This window comes from Lissotriton helveticus, chromosome 4_1, assembly GCF_964261635.1.
Source record: "Lissotriton helveticus chromosome 4_1, aLisHel1.1, whole genome shotgun sequence".
Taxonomy (NCBI): domain Eukaryota; kingdom Metazoa; phylum Chordata; class Amphibia; order Caudata; family Salamandridae; genus Lissotriton; species Lissotriton helveticus.
In genome coordinates, this window is record NC_136063.1 from 1,901,246,896 (window position 1) to 1,901,269,979 (window position 23,084).

The window sequence follows — 23,084 nt, forward strand, 5'->3', positions numbered from 1 at the left end:
CCAGCTTACCCAGAAGCCTGGGGAGTAATGGATCTAAAGGGGAGCATTATAGCAGTTAGGAACTCTGTGAATATCCCAAGGTCCAAAGGTTCACATTTGTTCAGCGAACTGGGCTGAGTGGATATCTCTGCATCTGGTCATGTCCTGATAAGTTCTGGGTCGTACTTTCTCATGATCCATCCAGAGAGCTGTCTGGAATGGTTGGGGGAAAAAAGGGGGTCAGAGTATCAGCTACCTTTTCCATCCTCCTAGAGATTTCTGAGATGTCAGCTGGGTTGATGGTGGCTTGAACATAAGCCATTTTTTTCACCAAAACGCAGGCCCATTCATCACATTGGGGTTGCAACAGAAGAACTGGGGGGGTAGCTTGAAGGGATCTGATTGGCTTTTAACCATTTGAAAAAAGGGTTTTGGATTGTTTTGAGCTTTAATGATTAAATCTGAGATAAAAGAAGTTCTGGAAGTATGACCGTTTTTGTGATAGCTCTTCAGTTGTTGTTTGTAGACTTTTATCAGTTTGAGCATATGATTTTTGCCACATTTTTTCCAGGTGTTTGCACTTTCTTTTATTTTTGTGCAGAGCCTTGCTAAACCATGCACTAGATGGAGAGTGGCATTTGATGCATGACTTGGGTTAGAGGTAACACAGCATTAATTGATGATCGGAGCTAGTCTTTAATGGTGGCTGAATCTGCCTCCACTGGATGACTCATAGCTGGTCAGCCACTCTTTAACCTAACATTCAAGGCAGATACATACATTTTAGACCAGTTCCTCAATGTCGAGGATATGCCATGTTCCTGGTTGCTGGGTATGGATAGGATATCAAAGTGCAAAGTGGTCCAACCACACCAGGGGAATTGAGGAAACGGTTTGCATTCCCTCCAGATTTGAAAACGGGGTCGAGCTGATGTCTGCCCTATGTGTAGGCATACTATTATTGAGCTTAATTTCTAGGGCTTCTAGATCCTCTATGATTGTTGAGGCTGTGTTACTTTCCTTGCCATCAAAGTGAATGTTAAGGTCACCTAATATTGTGAACTTACCGTATTTCAGGATATACGGCAAGAGGATCTCTAATACATGAGTGGACCAATCACCCCCTAATTTAGAGGACTATACATTAGGGCTCCTGAGAAATCAAAGTTGTTGAACAGAAGGCTCTCGCAGTGAGGCATTTCCAAGTTCTCCAGTCGTATTGTGATTTGAAAATAATCACAATCTCCCACTACATCCAAACCTGGCGATCAAGTCTGATCATGCTATAAGCAGTGGGTAGAGCTGCAATTATATCTGGAACCAAGGTTTCGGTGTTCCACGTTTCCGTTAGAAAGAGGGTGTCCGGATTGTGATCGGTTGAGAAGACTCTAATTTCCCTTTGGTGCTTCACCAGCGAGCGACAATTAATACTGAAGAATTGATATTGAGCAGTTTTCTTTTTCAGTAAGTTTACTTTTGGTCTATGACCTGTCATCAAGTCAGACGGTTTGCAGTGGTGTTTACAGGTTGTGCAGGAAATCGTAGACTTAGAATCACAGTGGGCACATCTATTATTGTTGGCAGTTCGGTCAGTTGAGGCGAGGTAAGCATCTGGCGTACTGGGACAAAGAGCGAGTAAGCACAGTGCTGAGTTCACTAGCCTGTCTGGTGCACATTCAGTCATGGACGGGCGCAGACAGACTTACCTTAGGTGTGCCTACAGTGCATCCGCTGTGCAATTGTGCCACACCCGTGCTTATCTGCACCTTGCTTGGAGCGTGAGACAATTGCCTTGGGAGACAAGAGCATTGATTGCTCTGCATTGGACCGCCCAACAAGATGGCCGCCAAATTGCAATGTAATGGTGCTCTCCATCTTCCCCCAAAATTCAGATACAGACAGCTATAAATGACAGTCTAAGATCATTATTAAAGTTTTTTTCGTATTTAGCAGCGCTTTGAAAAAAGTTAATGCAAACCTGTACCAGTTGTGGTGGCTAACTTGTCCGCGCCATGGCCGTGTTTATATGCGCGTGGCCAGGCGCGTGAGATCATTGTCCTGGCAGAAAAGAGTGCTGATCGCTCTGCAATGGACAACCCAACAAGATGGCCACCCTATTGCCTTGCAATAAAGCTTTTATGCTAGAAGTTTGGAACTCCCCATTTTTAAATGGTATATCCATCCTTCACATAGAATGTCACTTCTGGGTATTTAGGATTGGGAGATGCCAGGGCAAAATGATATGTACATTTCATATTTATTGCAATGCAGGTGGCCCGCTCCGTGATAACCACTCATTAGAAATCCACCACTGCTCCCAGGTTAGCAGAATGGGAGGAAAAATGCAGAATGTTAGCAAGCGGGAACCGGGTATGGTAGAGACATTTGCTCTTTACGATATTATAGAAAATTGAGGAAATGGGCCTGGAAAGAGTAGGTTCTGGTCTCTGGTACAGTTGTTAGTGTTATTTATAGAAGCAGATACATTGGGGAGATGGCAGCGCACTAGCATTTTTAGGGTTACAATATTTGTTTTAATTGCAGCACTGGCACTTTAAAGGAGAACTGGTACATTTTGACGTTTAGCACTTTAGGATATACAATAATCAGAGATTAAAATGAAATACAGTTACTATGTTTGAGGTATTGTGGGAGGAATTTACTTTCCCTAGAATAATTGCACTTTAAGAGAGCATGGGCACTCTATGACACATAGCACTTAGATTGCAATAATCGGGGATTGAAACAAATTGTTATTATATGTCAGGTATTTGGGGAGGAATTTGCTCTTCCTTGAATTTTCTAAGGAGATAAGAATGGTCAGAAGAACTCCCTGGATCAGGCCTGGGAAGAAGGAAGTGCCTGGGGATTGTATTATCATCAATTTTAAGTAATTCTAATGATTGAATCATATTAAAGTATTTTTACTCCCAGCGACACTGTTTAGGATCCATCCAGGTACTGCCAATGGGATATTTGGTTTTAGACCAGAAGTTTTTTCATCCATATTCTTGCAAAGAAGCTCACCATATTTTAGGGCAGAGACTCAAACTTTTAATGTAGATGTCCAAAACTCTTTTGAAGCTCTTGCTTCTGTGGATAACTTGGACTGACTTCACCCCCGCGTGGAAGGGATTGTCCAGCTTGATTATTATATTGATACTAAGGGGTCCCTTGAGATGGGCCATTCTATTGATTTAGAGGCCCTCAGGCCCAATTTAATGAACCCTGTGTGTCTTACGAGTCCTTCGTGGAATATTACAGGTCCGAAGAACAAGTTGAATAATCTTGAGAGGATTTCAGTAACCAACTCTGCAGATATTGTCTTATCACATATGAAATCCACAACTTTCAAACCCCCCACCGCCCTTTTCTGACACTTGATTCAAAAGGCATTTAAAGCTCCATTCCCCTATCTCTGGATATAGCTGTCCCTCAACTGACATTGGGGAGGACCCCTCAAAAAGCACTACTAAAGTTAAAGATCATCTCATGTTCATGCCCCACAAACTGTTAGCCTGGAACATTGCAGGAATTTATTTTAAATTGTCTAACCAAAATAAGGTCAGTTTTATGATATTGTGTCTACAGGAGACTTGGGCTACTATAGACTTTTATGTGGATTGCTTTCACTCCTTTTGTACCTCAGCAAGTCCATCGCCAGCTGGCAGGGTGAAGGGCGGGCTAGCCTATCTGAGTACGGTTAATATTTCTTGTTCTAAGGTAAAGCTTTTGTTTTTGACCACTAGTACTGATACTGTCTGGTTAAGTTCCAGAAGATCTATTGATTGTTAATTTCCATTATAATCTATTTGACCATTACTCTTAAAATGTGGTAGACTTGCTGGCCGAATATGTGGCAAAACTGAAAATAAAACTGCCTGTTTTTTGTTATGGATCACTATTTTAACTGTACCCGTGGCCATTTAGTGGGTCTCTGGTCTTTGGCCTGGAGGACAAGTTCAATCAGGAGATGACCCATTTCAGGCACACAGTTTATGGGGATGCCCTGAATAATATGGGATTTGGGGAGAGGATGTGGCTAAACGGCTAGAGCAGCCGACCATAAAGCTGGGGATCAAGGTTCGAGTCTGGCGGGAGGCTCAAATATCCTGTGATTCTAGACAAATCACTTAATCTCCCCATGCCTAAAAATAAATCTGTCCACCTGTAATGCAACCGCTGCGCATGCAAAGCGCTCTGATACCTTCGGGTCGAGTTTGAGGTATATATAAAACTGCAAAAACAAACAATTATTTTAATTAATGACTTTCTTTTTGCAAGCGAGTGTGGCCCAGTTCTCTCGAACTCCTGCCCAACTTTTAAGGGAGTGGAGCACACAGTATTATTGACTTTATGTTAATTTCGAGAGCTTATAGCTTCTTGATTTCAGACTTTAACATTTTGCAAAGATTGTTTGAGTGACCATAACTCTTTTAGTCTTACATTAAATTGTCAGCAGCCAGAAGTGGGACGCTGTTAACCTGGCCCAGTTCTTGATGTCTATAGTGGCTCAAAATTTGTAACAAATAATTAAAAATAAAATAAATTAAGATAAATACAGATGAGATTACATGTACCTAACGTTGAATGTAGATAAACATTGACAGGCTTAAGTGCGCATGAGTAGGTAAAGCAAATTGAGTGTTGGCAAAGATAGAGCTCGATTCAGAAAGATTTTGTTGTAAGTAGGTCTGACTTACTCTTGTAGCACTCCTACTTTACCCCTGGCCTCCATGAGTAAGCTAGGAGTTCTTCAGGAGTAAAGCTCAGCAAAATCTTTTTGAACTCTTTCTAAGCATTTAGGGGCAGATTTATGAAGGCCTTGCGCCGCCGGTGCGTCACTTTTTCCCATGTTAAAAATGACGCACCGGCGGCGCAAGGCCTTCATAAATCTGCCCCTGAATCTTTTTTGTAGATCAATAATGAGACCTTGTTGAAGGTCAATGATTGATTTTATTGCAGTGCGTCGTTATCAACACTCTAAGGATTGGTGTTAACTAACAAATTAATTGTAAACTTATATTTCTTTCCTCTCCTGTTAACCTGTTATGCAATGTGAATCATACAAATCTTGCGTATTTGTGCTTCATTTCAGTGTATTTATGGCAAAGCAGGAGGACCTATTTTTACATCAAGTGCATACGCAGTCGTCCTGCATCATAACCAAAGTCCGGAATTCTACGATGAGGTACACCCATAATGACATAGACTCTGATTTTTTTTCAAGCCCTATGCAAAGTGTGAATAAGAGGGGTAGTGATTGCACAGCAAGAGCTTTAGCATATTTTAATATTGGATCTGCTGTGACGTTGTATAATTGGGGGCTGTGCTTGTTCGAAACCAACATCACCCATTATTCCTGAGCAACTTCCACAATATGCCGCTAGGAGGAGTGACATTTAGATGGGGAGACTGTTGTACAGCCACTTCTCAGTAAACGACAATCATAGACCATGGGGTACCTTGGAAAGCTCTGTGTGCATTTAGCCAACTGGATTCAAATATATATATATGATACATTTCATGTAGCTGTGTTCATTTCAGCAACCCCTGAGTATCCAGTTGTGCATACCTTATGCCTATGCGTGTTAGTGAGGTGAAAATGACCCACATACGCCATTGTGTCCATTTTGTGGTTGAAGTATTTGAGACTGCAAATGTCTGTACCCTTAGAACCATTTTATGTTGCCTACTTTTTGCTGCAATTTTACCGCTGACCTCTACCTAATGCAATTTCTTTTGTGTACTAATTACAATGCAAATGTTGTGCTTTACATGTAAGGAATTAATACACATCTGGAAGTTGCACTACTGTAACAATCCATTAAAATAGCATAGACTTGTTAAAGTCGGGCTTTGTGCAAGTGTGCTGTAAACAGGGTACAAAGGCTTCAACAAATAGGCACCAACCACCAGATGCATCAACAACCCATTTTGTTGAAAAATACCGATTCGCTATTAAGGAATAGCAAAATGGAATGCATCAAGAAATCACAAAAAAAATAGCGATTTCTTAGAATTCCTTAATTTCGACTCGCAAATTGCGAGTCGCAATTAAGGAATACCTCCCCATTCATTCCGATGGGCCTAGAGGCCCATAGGAATGAATGGGAAGACAATCTCAATTTGCGAATCGCAATTTGCGAATCGCAAATTGAGATTGCGATTTCAAGGGTGCAGGGGTGTCCAAAGGACACCCTGTTGCACCCCTGAAATTGATCTGTGCACATATGTTGCAACATGAAACTTTGAAAAATGCACTTTAGTGCATTTTTCAATTTTTTTGCAAATTACCATGAAGTTGTACTTCATGATAATTTGCGTGCCCTATTAGCGAATTCGCTATCTTTAAATCTTTCATGCATTGCATTTAAGGAATCTCAATTTGAGATTCCTTAAATGCAAATAATCGCAATTTAGCGATTTCTCTATTTGCGATTTTTGCATTTGGGATGATGCATCCAAAATGCAAAAATACCGGTCGCAAAGGTGCAGATTCTGAGAATCTGCCCCTTTGCGAGCGAATTTTTGTTTGATGCATCTAGCTGCAAATCCCCCAGCCTCTGATTTTGTTTTTATACCAAGTGAACTTGCAAAAACCTAATTTGTACTGTGTGCCTTAGAAATTATATTTTCATTTGCTTTCGCAGACATCATGAGCTGCAATTATCCTTTTGGTATAGCTCAATTTTTATTTATTACAGATTGAATTAATTAGCAAAGTTCTATGCATTACTCATAATGGCCACTTACATCCAATCATGTGCATGATTCATAATGGCCATGTCAGTGTAAGGATCTTTATAACCCTCAAATTTGAATTTAAAAAAGTGTTTTAAGTCCTAGTAACAAAGCACTGGCTGTGAAAGTTGATAAGGTGCTCCTGCAGGGTTACCCTATGTTTGCAGCACATGTCAAGTTTCTTGGGATTCTCAAAGAATACTTCTGAACTTCCGCACCAGATGTAGATTTCCATGAATGTGCACATATATGTTTTGTTGTGGAATATCTATGTGCCTAATTGTGATGCAAAGATACATTTTCGCTCTTAATTATTTTGTCTCCATGGGGAAAACATATTTCCTCTGTGGAGAAATTATTTTTGCTACACACCCATTAAATATGGAGGTTCTCCCTGATAAGTACCAACCTTGAAAGGTACACCCTCTACTAAAATGAGGGCTCTACTTGGAGTTACCACTTCTACTTGAGTACTCCAACATGAAAACCACTATGTCATTTAGTGCATCATACTATATCATTGACAACTACTTCATCAAATGTATTTGACACAATTAAATGTAGAATATATTTAAAGATATGGTTAGTGAATTAATTTATATTCATTATATGTTAAATAAATATATTTAAAGATTCAAAGTTACTTTCTTAAAATATGCATACATTTAAAACCAAATGAAAATAAATACAATGGTATTACTAAATATAAAATAAAACTTCATAATATAAATAAAGTTGTAGTATAAATCAAATAAATTCATTGGAAATATTAGGCTTTGGTTGTTAAACAAAAATTAATTCATTGAATATATTTAAAGTTAGGGTTAGGGACAATCAGGTTAAATTATTTAGGAATGAGTTCAGTCTATCTAAAAGATGGACTAAGTTATTGAATGTACTCAATTAATGACATAATTTAAAGGTTAGTTTTAGGTTATGAAATTATATTAATTCTAAAGTAATTAAATATATTTAAAGATTAAAGATAGTTTTAAACCATCTTTTAATTATACATTAAGTGAAAATATACAAAGTTTTAGGTTAGGTTATTAAATTAAAGAAATTCTAAATTAAATACATATTTTTAAAGATTAAAGTTTAAGGTTTTAAATTAAAATGATTATACAATAAATAAATACATCACATAAGAGTTACGCTTAGGATATTAAATAGGATGCATTATATATATTTATATATATATATATATCTTTAAAGGTTAAGATTATACAAGTAAAATAAATTGCTCATAAATCAAGTATATTTAGGCGTTAGGGCTATGCTAAAGATTTAAAAAAACCATTAAATTACACAAAAAATGTCAGGAATTTCAAATGCATTTAGGAAGACAACAATTAAAAAGTTGATGTCAATTTAGGATAAGGAAAGGTATGAATAGGATTAATGTAATTTGCAAATGCATTTAGGAGGAAAATAGTTAAAAAGTTGATGTAAATTTAGGGTATGGAAAGCTATGGATAGGATTGATGTAATTTCATTGCGGTAGTGATGAAAATAAAAGCTATGATAAGAACGTGCACAGTGCCATCACAAAAATACCCTGCATTTATGAATTTGCCCATCCACAGGACAAAATGTAATATTTCACAGAATTTTGTTGTGCCATTTCAGGTAAAAATTGAGCTTCCCATTCATCTTCATACAAGGCATCATCTCCTTTTTAGCTTCTACCACGTCAGCTGTGACATTAACACAAAAGGCACAACAAAGAAGCATGAGACAATCGAAACTGCAGGTATGTTTTTTAAGTACGTTTTTGTAGGAGCAGAATTATTGTGGCAAAAGAGCCCAATTCACAAATATCTTGCTTTGACCCTGCTCTTGTAGCACATCTGAATTGCAGGAGTAAACTTATTAAGTAGTAGGCCATAAGCATTGGTTGGTCCTCCAGACCTAGTGAGCCCCGCACTAAGTCAATATCAAGTGTTCCAGTGTGGCTAATTACACACTAGAAAGCAATGATGAGTGGTACATATGCACGCATACTAGCTTCACACTGAATGAGAGACTCTCAGAATATTCTTCACCTAATACATAATGGCAGGAAACTTGCCATGTACAGAACTATTTCAACCCAAATTTGAAGCCAAGGGATAAGCCTTCATTGCCGTCCAATTCAATTGTCACTGCACAATGAAGACTCTTTAGTGGAGGAGAACAGGATGCAACAAATACAAATGACCTGGAACAAAGAACAGTTAACCAGCACAATGGTGTATTAGTATGAAGAAGTATGAAGAATATGTAATTTTCCAGACAGCTACGTAAACTGTTCTATCTGTGCTAGGACTATGTGTTGTGAACTACTCACTTAATGGTTTTGGTCAATGCAGTAATACAGTATTGCAGAAAACCACAAGGAAATGCTGAAGGCCACATTAAATGGCCTTCAAAATGTTGATTATAGTGCATCAGTGCGATTATTTAGAAATTGGATGATGGATTGCATTATTGTGGCCGTGCCATCAATTTATAGTGTGGTAGAGGGTGCAAACAACTTTTACACTACTTTGATGGAAGACACAAATAAATAAAGCATAGAGGCTTGTTGGAAGTCACTGGCAGTCAGTCGGAAGGAGGAATATATATAAGAAACATCTGTAGGTCCCAACTAATACAACATTTACAAATCTTAGCTCAATTTAGGTGCATTCAACATTGTATCTGGATGCGTCTATGACAGATCTCAGATTCAATCAGAATTTCCAGACAGAAGCCTGAATCTTTGAAAATCAGCAATCATGGTCAACTTCTACAGTTGTAGGATTAATGTCAGTGATGTGACCCTGGACCCACTCTAATATAGGGCATGAATGGGTTGGCTGCAGAGCCTGCACCATAGCATAGGCTATTAATGGGTTGCTATATAGAGTTCACGAGTTCAAGCTAATATCATCCAATACTAACAAGGAGAGTGAATTTAACAGACTGCACTTTGCATAAAAAGGTAGCTGACTCTTCCCTCGAGGTTCTGCGGCTGTGAACATCATTACATTGCAATTACCCATGTTCCATAACCATATAATTTTTCGTTATGTTATGTTAAAAATTTCTTATAAAGCGTTCATACACCGAGTGGTTTATTTGCACTGGACTTAAGAAGCTGTATGATGCACTAGGGCTATGTTCTGCAGCGCACCGCAGCCTGCTATTTCAAAGGGTCAGGTTGTGCAACATGACTCACCCTTTAATTTAAAGCACGGCAGAAGAAATGGTACAACTGGTTTGTACTGGAAAAAATATATACTTTGCTTTTCAAGAGGTTGGTTGTGGTTGTGAAACACAAAATCCTCACGTGCGCTTGTGATTTGGGATCAAATATACTGCTGAGGAGTACACGACTCACGGCGGGATTACATAGTGTGAGCTTAAGTGATTTGCCCCGAATCACAGGATGTTCAGCGTCATTGCCGAGACTCAAACCCGGTTCCCCAGATTTGCGGTCGGCCGCCCAAGCTGTTAGGCCAACTCCTCTCCCCTCAATGTATGAGGCCAGTGTGACATGCACATTTTTTCCATGGCATTCCTTGCTCATAATGCAACAAACTTGGCAGGGCCACACTTCCTCCTGTGTGATCCCACAATCTTGTGGTACCTGACTGCTACCCTGACAAAATAACATTGTACCAGATTTTAAACAAAGCTAGGGTAATTTTTATTAGACACAGCTTTACAGATATTAAGCAGTTTGAAACATTTTGCAGGTGGTGGAACACTTCTCAAACACCCCTGTTGACTAGCCATTAATGATTTTGAAGATCCTACCATTCTTCATCAGTGCTGGTATGGTCCTGCCTGGCCATCCCTCACACGAAGCAATTACTTTATATCTTTATACCTGGACACAAACTGGTATGTTGACAATATGCTTGAACATGGTCAAATATGTTGGAGTACCTGTGAAGGCTTGTCTTGTTTGTAAGTCTAGTGATTGGCTAAGATTCAGCTTCAGACAAGTCCCTCACAAATATATAGATGTAGGGGCGTTACTGTGCCCTCTTCCTGGAGTGAATAAATGTCACTGCCCACAAACAAGAACATAATTTAGGAGCTCGTGGGTTCATTAGATAGGTCAATCAATCATTAGCAGAGGAGTGGAACTATTTGAAAGTCACATTTCAAGGTCTTTGTCTTCTTGGTATTTCAAGAGACGAAGCAATGAAACTGTAAGCTATTTCCCTATAATTGCTTTTTGAGGTATTTCAATTGATGTTCGTAGCCAGAACACAATAACTGAACTGTAGCTACTCTCCAAAATAATAGGTTGTGGTTTATAAATCACAACAATAAGGTGGATGCACAACCCACACGAAAGAGTGGCTGTTCTGTAATGTGCTAACAGTAAATTCTGCTTACTGTGCACCCAAAACACCTTCACATAAATTCACTGTGTTTCAATAAAGAGCATGCTGTAGATCCCACACATATACCTTAAATGAGTTGTCATGCAACCTATGGTTGATGGTATTCGCCTGCTACAAAAGAATACAGGGCTCATCTGGAGATTCAGTTCAAGGAATTGCTTGCATTTGTCTACTGCATCATCAGTAGACATCTGTACTGCAGCGCAATACATGTTTTTACTGGGAGTTCGCAAGAACCGAGAAGACAAAATACCATATTTGAGCAGTTGTGGTTTTATACAATTATCATGTTAGCCAAAACAACATACTGTCTCAATGCTGAAACTCATAATGTCTGTGGCCAATTGGGCACATGTCAATGTAATACGTTTATAAAATATATCTTGTGAATAATGAGGTCTTTGAAGCTGCATAGGTAACAGCATTCCTATGAATTTTGTATTTGTGCAGTCGGCTACGCCTGGATTCCATTGTTGAAGGATGGCAGAATTGTTTCTTCTGAGCAACAGTTACCTGTTTCGGCCAACCTTCCTCCTGGATACCTGAGTCACAACGATCCAGATTCTAAAAGAGTCAGTACATATTTGAATTTATTGACTATTTTTGTATTATAGCATAAATACAGAATACAAATGTAATTAATCAAATTATGAGCAATTAGCATGTTTTTGATTGAACACATGTATTGCTGCTCCTTTTTTCGTACCCTTTCATTCAAAAATACTTATGCATTCTCATGTATTGTGATTTTTTCTAAACTGTCAATAAGGTTAAAGGTTCTAATTTCAGTTCTGAAGAGCAATCAAATAATAGTTTAACGCTTTTATGGTATACCAGTTAAGACTAAACGGTCCCATTGAAGTTGGGAATTGGGTGCAAAGAATGTGCCACAGATTTGACAGTTTCTTCAAAAAATGTTGGCACCCAATCTGCCACGCCCTACTATCATTTTCGATCAATAGGTATAACTCTTAGCTGGGTCAGCCCAGTATTCAGGTTCCAGTAAACCTATCAAATTCTTTGCTGATTGTGATTATGGTTTTTACCCAGAATTTTCCTCATCAAACTCGTGTGCCTCAGCTGGTTGCTGTATCAATACCACATCTTTCTCAGCTGCTGCTGCAGTGTATGCCACTACTAGCTGTCCTACCTTCCTACGAATGCTCCAGCAAGACCCAGTTTGCAAAGCACCTCAAATGACTTGTAAAGAACATGATTTGGATGTTTATGCCAATGATGTTGATGGTGATGACAATTACAAAAGTTATCAGAAAGCCAATCAGCAAAGTAATGCAGCATCTTCTAATGCATCTGATTGTGACTCACACATAGCATGGTACGATGTCAGTGTAGAACTCGTGTTGAGGATCTATACATGTGACAACATTGGTGTCCAATTGTCGGTCTCTACAACTTTAATCAGCATTTGAAGAGCACAGCACTGTCCTCTGCAGGTATCTGGTCGCTGGGGTGCAGTTATGTTTAAAAATATATATATATTTCTTTATTGAGTTTTCAAGTGACAGTGTATTATGGTTACACAGTATAATAGTCAACTAACACCAAACCGACAGCGTTCACACCCATATAGAGAGTAATATTGCCCCCTTCGTTGGCCCCCCCCAATCCCTAAGGAGGCTGTTAAGAACTTGAGCGTCCTAATGGATAAGTCTCTGTCCTTCGAGCTTCATGCTAAGAAGGTCGCAGGTACCTGTTTCGGGCGCCTACGCTGTATTAAACCTATCCTAGGTTTTTTTAAGCCTCCCACCCGCCAAGTCATAGTCCAGTCCCTGGTTCTTTCCCATCTTGACTACTGCAATGGTTTCCTGCTGGGGGCCAATAAGTCAGTGGTCAATAGACTTCAGAGAGCTCAGAACGCCGCAGCTCGAACCCTTTTTGCCCTCCCTAAACACTGTCATGTTTCCCATCTTCTTCACCGGCTTCACTGGCTTCCGGTGAAACAGAGAATCGAATTTAAAACCCTCTGCCTCACCCACAAAATTCTACATGGCCAGGGACCCCATATACTACAGGATCTCTGCACACCCTATGTTCCCACCCGAACCCTACGGATTTTGAAGATCCTACCATTCTTCATCAGTGCTGGTATGGTCCTGCCTGGCCATCCCTCACACGAAGCAATTACTTTATATCTTTATACCTGGACACAAACTTGTATGTTGACAATATGCTTGAACATGGTCAAATATGTTGGAGTACCTGTGAAGGCTCTTCTTGTTTGTAAGTCTAGTGATTGGCTAAGATTCAGCTTACCCGCACCATCAGAGTGCGCAAAAGCAGAGCGGGTGGCCGCTCCTTCAGGTCCCTCGCCCCGGCCCTCTGGAATTCTATGCCCATTGAGGCACGCACCACTCAAAACCACTGGCACTTCCGTAAATACATCAAAACCTGGCTGTTTGCTTCTACTCTGGGGTCCAATTCTTAGGCCGCTCTGCTTTACCCTATCGCTCTTTCTGTCTGGTTGTCTGCAAGCGCTGGGACGCCCCGTTGTTGGGGCAGCCATGCGCTATACAAGCACACCTAACATAACATAACATAATAGAAGCAGGTAGCCCGAATACATCTAGTTTAGTGGCAGACCATAATCATCCGAGTGACAGGGGCGTCCGGCCAGGTAGTACTTTTGCTAAAATATATATGGCCTTGACAATTGAAAATCCAGACAGAAATAAAATCAATTTAACCTGAAATATAACACATAAAACACCATACCTAGGACATCTATGGTCTCTATTGGGATAGATAGCATGTAGCCTCTGGGGAAGAGATAAACCGCGTGTATTAATTTGTCTTGTATATGTTTAACTGGGCGCAGACTGAGACTTTAAAGACCCCCCTCATGAATTTTTAGCCAGTCGGTAGGAACAATAGGCTCATAGCTGAGATCCTGCCAGGTCTCCTCTGTACGGAGCGGTATCAGCTGTCTGTCTGCACAGAGCGCTCAGTAAATGTGCGTTATGAGTTTACGCCCACCCACCATGGACTATAGGCCCACCAGCATTTGTGTGGGAGCAGGGTGATCAAGGAATGACTGCCATAACTGATGCGCCGTGGCCCCTATTTTGGTGTATTGAAGGAATTGGCCGCCCCCTAACCGAACGTCTTAATGGCCTCCTGTAGTGTAATAAATCGTTCCTCCGGGTAGAGGTCAGACAGCATCAAGCATCTAGTCATTTCCCATCTATCTATTGCCATCACAGCCATTTGTGCAAAATAGCAAATTATCCATATATCTAAATCAGTAGCATAAGGTGCGCGCCAAATTATTCATTTCACCATTCACTCCCAGAGACCGCCCATCATCTGGATCAGGTGGGGCAATTCAGGAGGAATCTGCCGACACCTCATCAGTTGAATCCCAAGCTGTTGTCCATCATGTGTGCCAGCTAATAGGGAGCATTTTCAATTAGGCTCCCCATCTAACCAGTAAACAGCATGTTGTAGTGAGCTAACAGATAATATAATTCCCTATTAAGGACTTCCATTCCACCCCTATCCCAGGGCCGTTTTTTGGTACCAAGGCTCACTCTACACTTCTTGCCTGCCCAGAGAAGCTCTGCGAGCAGCTTATCTAAGTCCTTGAATACCATTTGGGGAATTTTGTATATTGTACCTTGTAACATGTAGAGAGGTCGTGGCATTAACACCATTTTAATTAAGGCTATTTTCCCCATGAATGACAGTCTGAGTGCATTCCAAAATATAATTGAAGGGCGTAGGTTACGAAGAACTCGTTCCAGATTCAGATCATAGAACTGGACTACTCAGTATGTATCACCTGTATAGCAAGATGTTTTACACTCTCTACCTTCAAGGGTAGCCTGCATCTGAAAGACTGTCCACGGAGAGGCCCCTGAGGAAGCCCAATGGGAATAGGGCAGACATTGTATCAACCCATAGTCCGAAGAATTCCCAACATTTTGATATAATGTTAAGCATTATGTGCCCAGAGATGTCCAGTCGACACAGGTAAATGAATGCGTCATCACCGTATAGACAACATGATCAGTATTGCCACTCGTATCCCCTATCATGAAGAGCCTGCCTGAGCCAGCACGCAATAGGCTCCGTGGCAATGGCAAAAATTAGGGCTGACAGCAGGGCTCCCTGGCGTGTGCCACACTGTAGGACAATTCTGGCCAAGACATATCGTCCAGTCCTCACACTAGCCTACGGGTTTGAGTAAAGCAGTTTAACCCACTTACTTTATATGTTTCCCAATACCATTCGAGTACCTACCTGAGATAGTCCCATCACACTGAGTTAAAAGCTTGCTCAATTTCAAGAAAGGCAAGCGCATATTGGTCTTCTTCTAAAACTGGTACATGTAGAACATGGGCTAACCTGCACAGGTTGTGTAAGGTGTTCCTTAACAGGATAAATCCCATCTGGTCCGTATGGATCAGAGAAGGGAGGTTTGGCAACAGTTGAGCGGCCAATATACCTGTCTAAGGAGATTTAAGTCTGCATTTAACTTGGAGATTGGTCAGTAAGAACAAGCCTCAAAGGGGTCCCTCCCCAATTTCGGTATCACCACAATGAGGGCCCTCTCATGGAGTCTGGGAGAATTCCTATTTCAAGGGCCTCCTCAAATACTGAGAGCAACTTATTGACCAGGGTCCCAGGGAAGAGTTTAAAGAATTCAGCAGGGAGTCCATCACCCTTGGGGCCTTAGCGGTTTTCAATGAAGCCACTGCCGTAAGTAATTCAAGTTTACCTAGGGAGGCCACCAATTGCTCATGGCCCTCAAGAGATAGCCTCAGAAGTGGCAACTCAGCCAAATAGGTGGTAAGCAACTGGACATTTCTCTCCAAGGTCAGGCCACACAGGTGTGCTGTAAAAACATCATTCATTTCTTGTGTATACACAATTCGACCCAGCCTGTCTCTGACGGCCATGATAGGCTGAATCAAGGACTCAGACCGTATCAAGCAAGCTAATAGGTGACCAGCTTTATTGCCCTCCATATACCATCTGCGCCTGCCAATTTTATGGGTATGTTTCTTTAGACGATCCCATATTTCAATCATTTTTTTACGTTGTTGGTCCCATCACTCTGCAACCCAGGCTTACTGGTCAGATGCTTCTCCAGTGTTTTCCAGGGCCGACAACTGGTTACCCTCCAGGATGCGGCACATGCCAACTGTGGCAGTCAAGCACACTCCCTGCACTACCAATTTCTCTGCATCTCAATCAGAAATCCTATAGCCTGTGCTTTCCCAGTTAAGATCAAAGTACAGTACTGAGGGTGTCCTGCAATGTGGCCTGAAACCCATGGTCTGTTAGCGCGTCCAAACATACCCTCCATAATGGTATGTTGGGTATCTGGCATGCCAAGGAATATGTTACCAGGAGTGGTTGGATATGTACCAAGCAAAGTATTGAGCATCTAGTACCCTAAATGTACTTTCTCTGTGGGACAAAAAAGTAGTCTAGCTGGCTATAGGTATTCACAGCTGGTTTAAAGCAAGAATAAGGAAAAGGTGGGTGTTGCAAGCACCAAATGTCAATCAGGCCCTTGGATGTCAGTGTAAGTGACGTGGACAGGTGAGCTTTAGTGCCTAGTTGGAGTAGATCTATCAAGTTGGCCAACAAGGACACAATTAAAATCCCCCGCCATGATAACCTCTGTCATCACAGAAACCTGGGCGGCTTCCAACACCGAGCCAGTAAAGACATCGTCATTGTGTTGGGGGTATATACATTGATAAAGCAAATATCATGGGCATCAAGTGTGCCTTCCAGTAGTCCAAACCTTCCCTCCATGTCTAGTTTGACCTGCGTGTGGCTAAACAGGAACCCCAGGGCCACCCCTATGAAGGGCGCCTAGTGCATACCCATGTATAAAATTGGAGGTGAATGTTGTACCTTCCACACCCACTAGTGAGGCCCAAAGTCCAATACATTATACACATCATCCATGGAAACTTTTCCCATAAACAACTGACGGGGGAGAGGGGTAGGCCTAACGGCTAAGGCGCTCGACCTCGGACCTGGGGAACTCGGTTCGAGTCTCGGTAACGACGCCAAAAAAACCCTGTGATTCTGGGCAAATCACTTAATCTCCCCGTGCCTAAAAAAAAAAAAAAAAAAAAGGAAAGTGTCTCCTCGTGTAACGTAACTGGTGCTATGTAAAGCGCTCTGATAACTGATTCGGTTCGGTTCTAGTTCGCGCTATATAAAACTCTCTAAAAAAAAAAAAAAAAAAAACCCCGAACAACATGATCAAGAAAAAATAATAAGCAATTACTGCTCATCCCAGAACCCACCCTCAGGCAGAATCCACAGCCCCCATGGCACAACTCACGGTCGAAAGGCAGGAGGGTTATGAGTTGTCGAAGTACCCTGGCCATATAAGGGAGCTAACACCACTCAATAGGCCCTAATGCAGCACAGCCAAGCAGGAGAAAAATGAGCAGGTGATGCAGCGGTGGTACAAGGACTCCGGCAGCTCATCCACTCATAGCAGTTGCAGAACACGGCCAGCAGCACAGACTTGGCAAGAGAGCAGGCAAGCAATAGGCAGAAATCCCCAGCAGCAGCCAGCACAAGTCCCCTACTTTGGAGCGCTCCCAAACATCAGCATTAGTGAGTAGAGGGGGAAGGAGGACCAGCAGTCACGCACTTCAATGTCCCAGGAATCACATCCTAAAGCTGCACACTGCTATCCCAAAGTGCATTTCAAAAAGCAAGAGCAGACTACAGGGGCACCAACGGGGGTGCCCAAGGCCCCGCTCACCGGCCCCCCCATGAGGAAAGGGGCATACACCATTGAATGGCCTCCCTCGCTGCCCTATCAGATGACAGTTGGAGACCACATCTAAAAGACCCCTTGGGAGGCCTGGTCTCACGACTTCAGGGGCAGCGATGAGCGCACCTCCTTCTGGGCCCGGGGCCTCTCCCAGCCAGAACAGGTATGTCAGGCCAAGGCCCCTCTCATGCCACAGTGGCCCACAGCAGCTCAGGGACCCATGCCTAGAGGTCTCCTCCACAGTAGCGCTCAGCCCCCGCATGGCCCCAACAGTGCCATGCTGGGTCCAGGCAGGCCACCTCGTGGCTCCCTTCTAGGCCATGCAGATCTGCTCGGGCTTTCTCCTTCTGAACCTAAGGGGCAACACGATCACAGGGGGCAGCCATCAGGGCCCCATCAACCGTTCCCACCTCACAATAGCAGCATCAGGGGCGCCACTCCGTACCACAGCAGGCGTACCTGTGAGTTTCTGCTGCACTGTAATGGTGGTCTGCAGTACAAGCAGTACGGCAGAGCCTTTCTCGATGAGGACTCCTCTCCTCCGGTTCCACTGGACTTACTAGGGCATCAACTTCCGGCTAGCTTGAATCCAATGGCACAGTGAGCAAGGGACCCACATCTGGGCCTACCCATCCCACGTAGGGCAAAAAGTGCTACGCAAGCAAATGATGAACGCAGTGCTGAATAAATCATACATTCACCCCCAGTCAAGATCTGGGTTAAATCCATTGTTCTTTTGCTCACAATTCCACCCCAGTTTATACCTAGTCATATGCAAATCAGTCTTGACCCTGTTCCTTATGGGAACAGTTCTGCCCGAACTGCCAAGCCAGGTCCTCCCTGGACCAGAAACAAGCATCCTGGGAACGGTTTCGGGATATTAACCCTCATCAGCCAGGCTAGCTTGAATCCAGTGGCACAGTAAGCATGCGACCCAAGTCTGGGCATACCCATCCCACTTAGGGCACAAAGTCCTACACAAACAAATGATGGGCGTGTGTTTGTTTTGTTATACTAACAGTATGTCTGCTTTCACCTGTTAAGGTATCATAAAAACACTAGATAGATTTCAGGTTTGAAAAGATAGAGTTTTAAGGTTTTCCAAAACGTTATGTTGTTTTGTTAAATTTTGCAAGCAATAGACGATCATTCCAGAATTCAGGTGCCTGGTTCTGCAAAGTTCAGCCTCCATATCTGGCTTGGCAAGGTAGAAATACTTGCATTCTTATTGATGCAGGTAATTTTGGTTGGGGGAGAAGCATATCTAAGAAATGTATGCCTGTAGAATGCAACACGGGTGGCATCAAATACCCTGAACATCTGCCTTTACTGTGTTAGCCAGTGATTTTATGCCACATGGCAGGAGAAATAAACCTTAACTGGTTCTGTGTTCCTTATACCTGACTCAGAGAGTCTCTGGAGATGGACAATTACTCAGAGCAGGTGGTAAATTAAAGTAATAAACTCCTCAGAATATGGAGTACTATGCATAATTATGAAAAGTATTTCTGTGTCAGCACTGTTTTACCACATTTCCATTTTGGCTGCCAGGCATCTCTGAATATAATAACTCTGCCTAGCTCCTAATCCAGACCTCAGTTGGCTAAAATGAAAACATTGCCTTATATATCTAAATTATTAATCATTTTAAATATATAACAATTATGTTTATTTTTTTTGCAGGTAAACTGTGATATAAAATGGGTTGATGGTTCAAAGCCTTTGTTTAAGTTCAAAAGCCACTTGGAATCAACAATTTATACACAGGTATGTAATTAAACTGTTAGTTTAGACAGTCACATGTAGAAGAGAAGAGAGAAGAATACGCAAATATGCACAGCTCTCACATTTTCACATTTCTACCTGATCTAGTACATGCTTTTTTTTGCATTCTTGTTCTTGTAGTATTAACTATTAACAATGAAGTTATGTATGCCCTCTCACACCACTCCCCCTTGATGCTCTTCCATTCTCTTACCATTTACCTTTAATTACACTTAGATTTAATTATTTTTACTTGCAATACCACTGTTTACCAATGCTAAAGTGCATGTGATCTCTCGTCTAAACATAGTATAATTGGTTTACACCTGTTTGGCATATTTGATTTACTTTGAATCCAAAATGTACTTTTGGGCTTCTAATATAGTGTATATACATACATGGAGTTGACAATTGACATTAACCCAAAAGAAAGGAAACATTGGCGACAATTTTCCTCAGGGACCCTAGATCATTCTTACTACAAGTATTGAGAAAACAAATATGTGTGACTTGTTTAGCATGTAGATTGGGCTGGCACAAGCCACAAAAATGTCAAACCCACAGGATTTGTTAATGCTTGTTTGTTTATTGGGGAGCAAGTTGAGACAATGGTATGTAAAAAAGGGTGCTGCATAAAATTGCCCATTTTTTAACGGCTTTTGTCAGCATTTGCAACTCAGTGTTACTGGACCACTTGTCAAATCATTTTGAATGCGAAAGCCATCTTGGAATGATGTAGTAGATAAAGTATCTTTTTACATACATCACAAGGATGTATGGCAAAGGATATCTAGTATAAGATCATTGAACTTTGCGGTGACTTGAAATATCTTTTTAATATATGACAGAGGGCATTTTATTCCTTATAATACATGATCACATTATCATCCTTCCCACAAACTGCTTAAATTCTTAGTGTGTCGCTCTTCTTATGAAAGAGAGAGATTGTTAGCAGATATGTAGAACAAAAGCAGAATGTGTAGTGTAATATTGAACACACAAAAAGCAGTTTGTAATTTTTAGTAAAAAGATATTACAATCAGTTTCATGTAAGTCGGATACAAAATACTGTTGCTCAGAATGTGCAGAAACATTTAGAGAGATTCTGTCTTTCTCCAGTAATAGGGGTGTCTTTCATAGATTCACATGCTTGAATATTCCCCGTCGTCGAAGTGGGAGTCCCACGGTACATAAAATAGTAGTAAAATATATATATATATATATATATACATATAGAAAATTATATAATTATACATATACATATACTTCCCTATTTATTCAGTTCAGGTTGGGAAACCTCCCCCTCCATGATTACACCTGTAAATGGAAGCCCCCGTATCAAACCTCACCTGACTGCCCAATTTGTGAAGGTGTCATTGAAAGTATCGCTCATGTTTTCTTTGTATGCCCAGCCTATGTAAAACCCAGACAGAAATGGCTTAAACCCGTGTGTTTACTGCTCGGAACAAGGGATCATTCCTCAGCACTTAGAATAATCAAGGCTGACACTAGTACAAGCTTAGTGTGTGGGGTCGCCAAATTTCTGAGCTGGGCTTGGCTGATTAGATCAAAGGCTACGAGATGACCTCAGTTTTAGTTAAATTTTTAACATCTACAAAGCTGCTAATGTTTAATATGCCTTTTAAATTATTTATTGTAATATGAATGTTTTTATTGTAATCTACTTTTCAAAATGTAATATCTATGAATTGTGGTTTCTTATATTCTGTATGTGCTTTTATGATATCTTGCATATTGAAATAAAGCTTTGTACTGAACATATACTTAAGGAATGTAATACATATAAAATATATACGTAAAGTTAAAAGTACCATAGAACTGAAAGAAAGCCCATAGAGACCTTAAAGGGAGAATTCACTTTAGTAACATATCATAGTCATTATAATAGTCCACATTCCAGCCAATCAGGCAACAGCACCCTGTAGAACCTTCTCCTCAGAAGCTCAAGCCCTCAGATTTTCTACCGCACGTCGTGTGAAGGGAGTCTCCCTGAGCTCTGCTCAGTTTCTTCAACTCTTTTGCTTCTTTTACTCTGTAAGATGTCTTCTACTAAGAAATCATTATTTAGACCTTGTTCCTCCTGTGGAAAGCTTCGCCTTTTTCATGAGAATCCTCACAGTAAGTGCATTTACTGTCTTTACCCGGACCATGAAGTAAAAAACTGCAAGTTTTGCAGGACCTTCTCTTCAAAGACTTTAAAAGATAGAGAGGCCCGTCTCCTTCTGTGGCTACAGAAGTTGAAGACTTCCGAAGATCCTGTGTCTGACATGGAGAGGGTGTCTTTGTTCCACTCCAAAGCCTCTCTTAAGCGTGGGTCAGAGACTGAGGTGCCTTTTCCTTTGCTGAAGAGAAAGAAGCTCGTCGACGCTTCTAAATCTGTCTCCACACGGGATTTGCCTGCCTCCACGCCTACGGGACCTGGTTCTCTGGCATCGCAATCCCAAGCTGTGCCCTCGTCATCTAAAACGGGCGCTAGCTCGTCGACGGGACCGTCGACGCGTCCGTCGACGACTACGAGATCCGTCGACGCTGTTACAACGTTGACGACTACGTGTTCTATGTCAATGAGGACTTCGACAACGACGTCTACCTCGTCGTCGACGCTTCCAGAGGTGAGGCCTATTTCTTCCATTTTAAAGATTTCATCGACGGCCGTTAAACCAACCTCGTCGACGCCTGCGGCTCAGAAGCTTTCTTCGACGAAGGCCCCGTCGACGCGTCCATCGTCGACGACCACATCATCGTCGACGGCCAAGACCTCGTCGACGGCCAAGACCTCGTCGATGGCCAAGACCTCGTCGACGGCCAAGACCTCGTCGACGGCCAAGACCTCGTCGACGACCAGATCTTCGTCGGCGGCTGCATTCTCGTAGACGATTACCAGTCCTTCGACGGCGACATCCTTGTCGACGGTGCCGTCTACGCTGACAATTCCTGCTTCGTCGACAACTGCCTCATCGACAGCGAAATCCGTGTCGACGTCTTCCTTCTCGTCGACGGCTCCATCGACGGCACGCAAGACTACATCGTTGAAAGCAAAGGACTCTACCACCTCGTCGACCGGACCGTCGACGGCACACCATTCCCTTGCTACAGCAACTACGTTCACACTGGTCACAGCTTCAGTGGTCAAACGCCCAGTTCCACCGAGTCCTATTAATGATGCTTCTACTCTTCCGACACAATTATTTGAATCGGCAGGAGATGATTCTGATGACGGTTCCTATGTGAACGACGTCCTTCGTCAAGCAAACAGTCCATCCAAACTCAATATAAAGTGCCAAGAAGATGGTGACGACTATGAGGAGGACGTGTGTGCTCTCTTTCCTGTTCATGAGGCTCGCATTACTGCTCCTTCTGATGAACAAATGATTCAGATACCGTTCTATTTGGTGTCCAACTTACAGCATATGTTGGACCAT

The 23,084-nt window shown here is 41.8% G+C and overlaps 1 protein-coding gene across 2 annotated transcripts in view; it reads left to right on the plus strand.

The window, feature by feature from the left end:
- The window catches only part of DOCK11 (dedicator of cytokinesis 11), a 1,219,508-nt gene that overhangs the window by 515,579 nt on the left and 680,845 nt on the right, over nucleotides 1–23,084 (plus strand). For both annotated transcript variants that reach the window (XM_078688544.1, XM_078688546.1), the window contains exons 19-22: nucleotides 5,078–5,170; nucleotides 8,353–8,476; nucleotides 11,556–11,677; nucleotides 19,561–19,644. In XM_078688544.1, coding sequence (XP_078544670.1) covers nucleotides 5,078–5,170; nucleotides 8,353–8,476; nucleotides 11,556–11,677; nucleotides 19,561–19,644 — 423 coding nt within the window. The remainder of the gene's footprint in view (nucleotides 1–5,077; nucleotides 5,171–8,352; nucleotides 8,477–11,555; nucleotides 11,678–19,560; nucleotides 19,645–23,084) is intronic.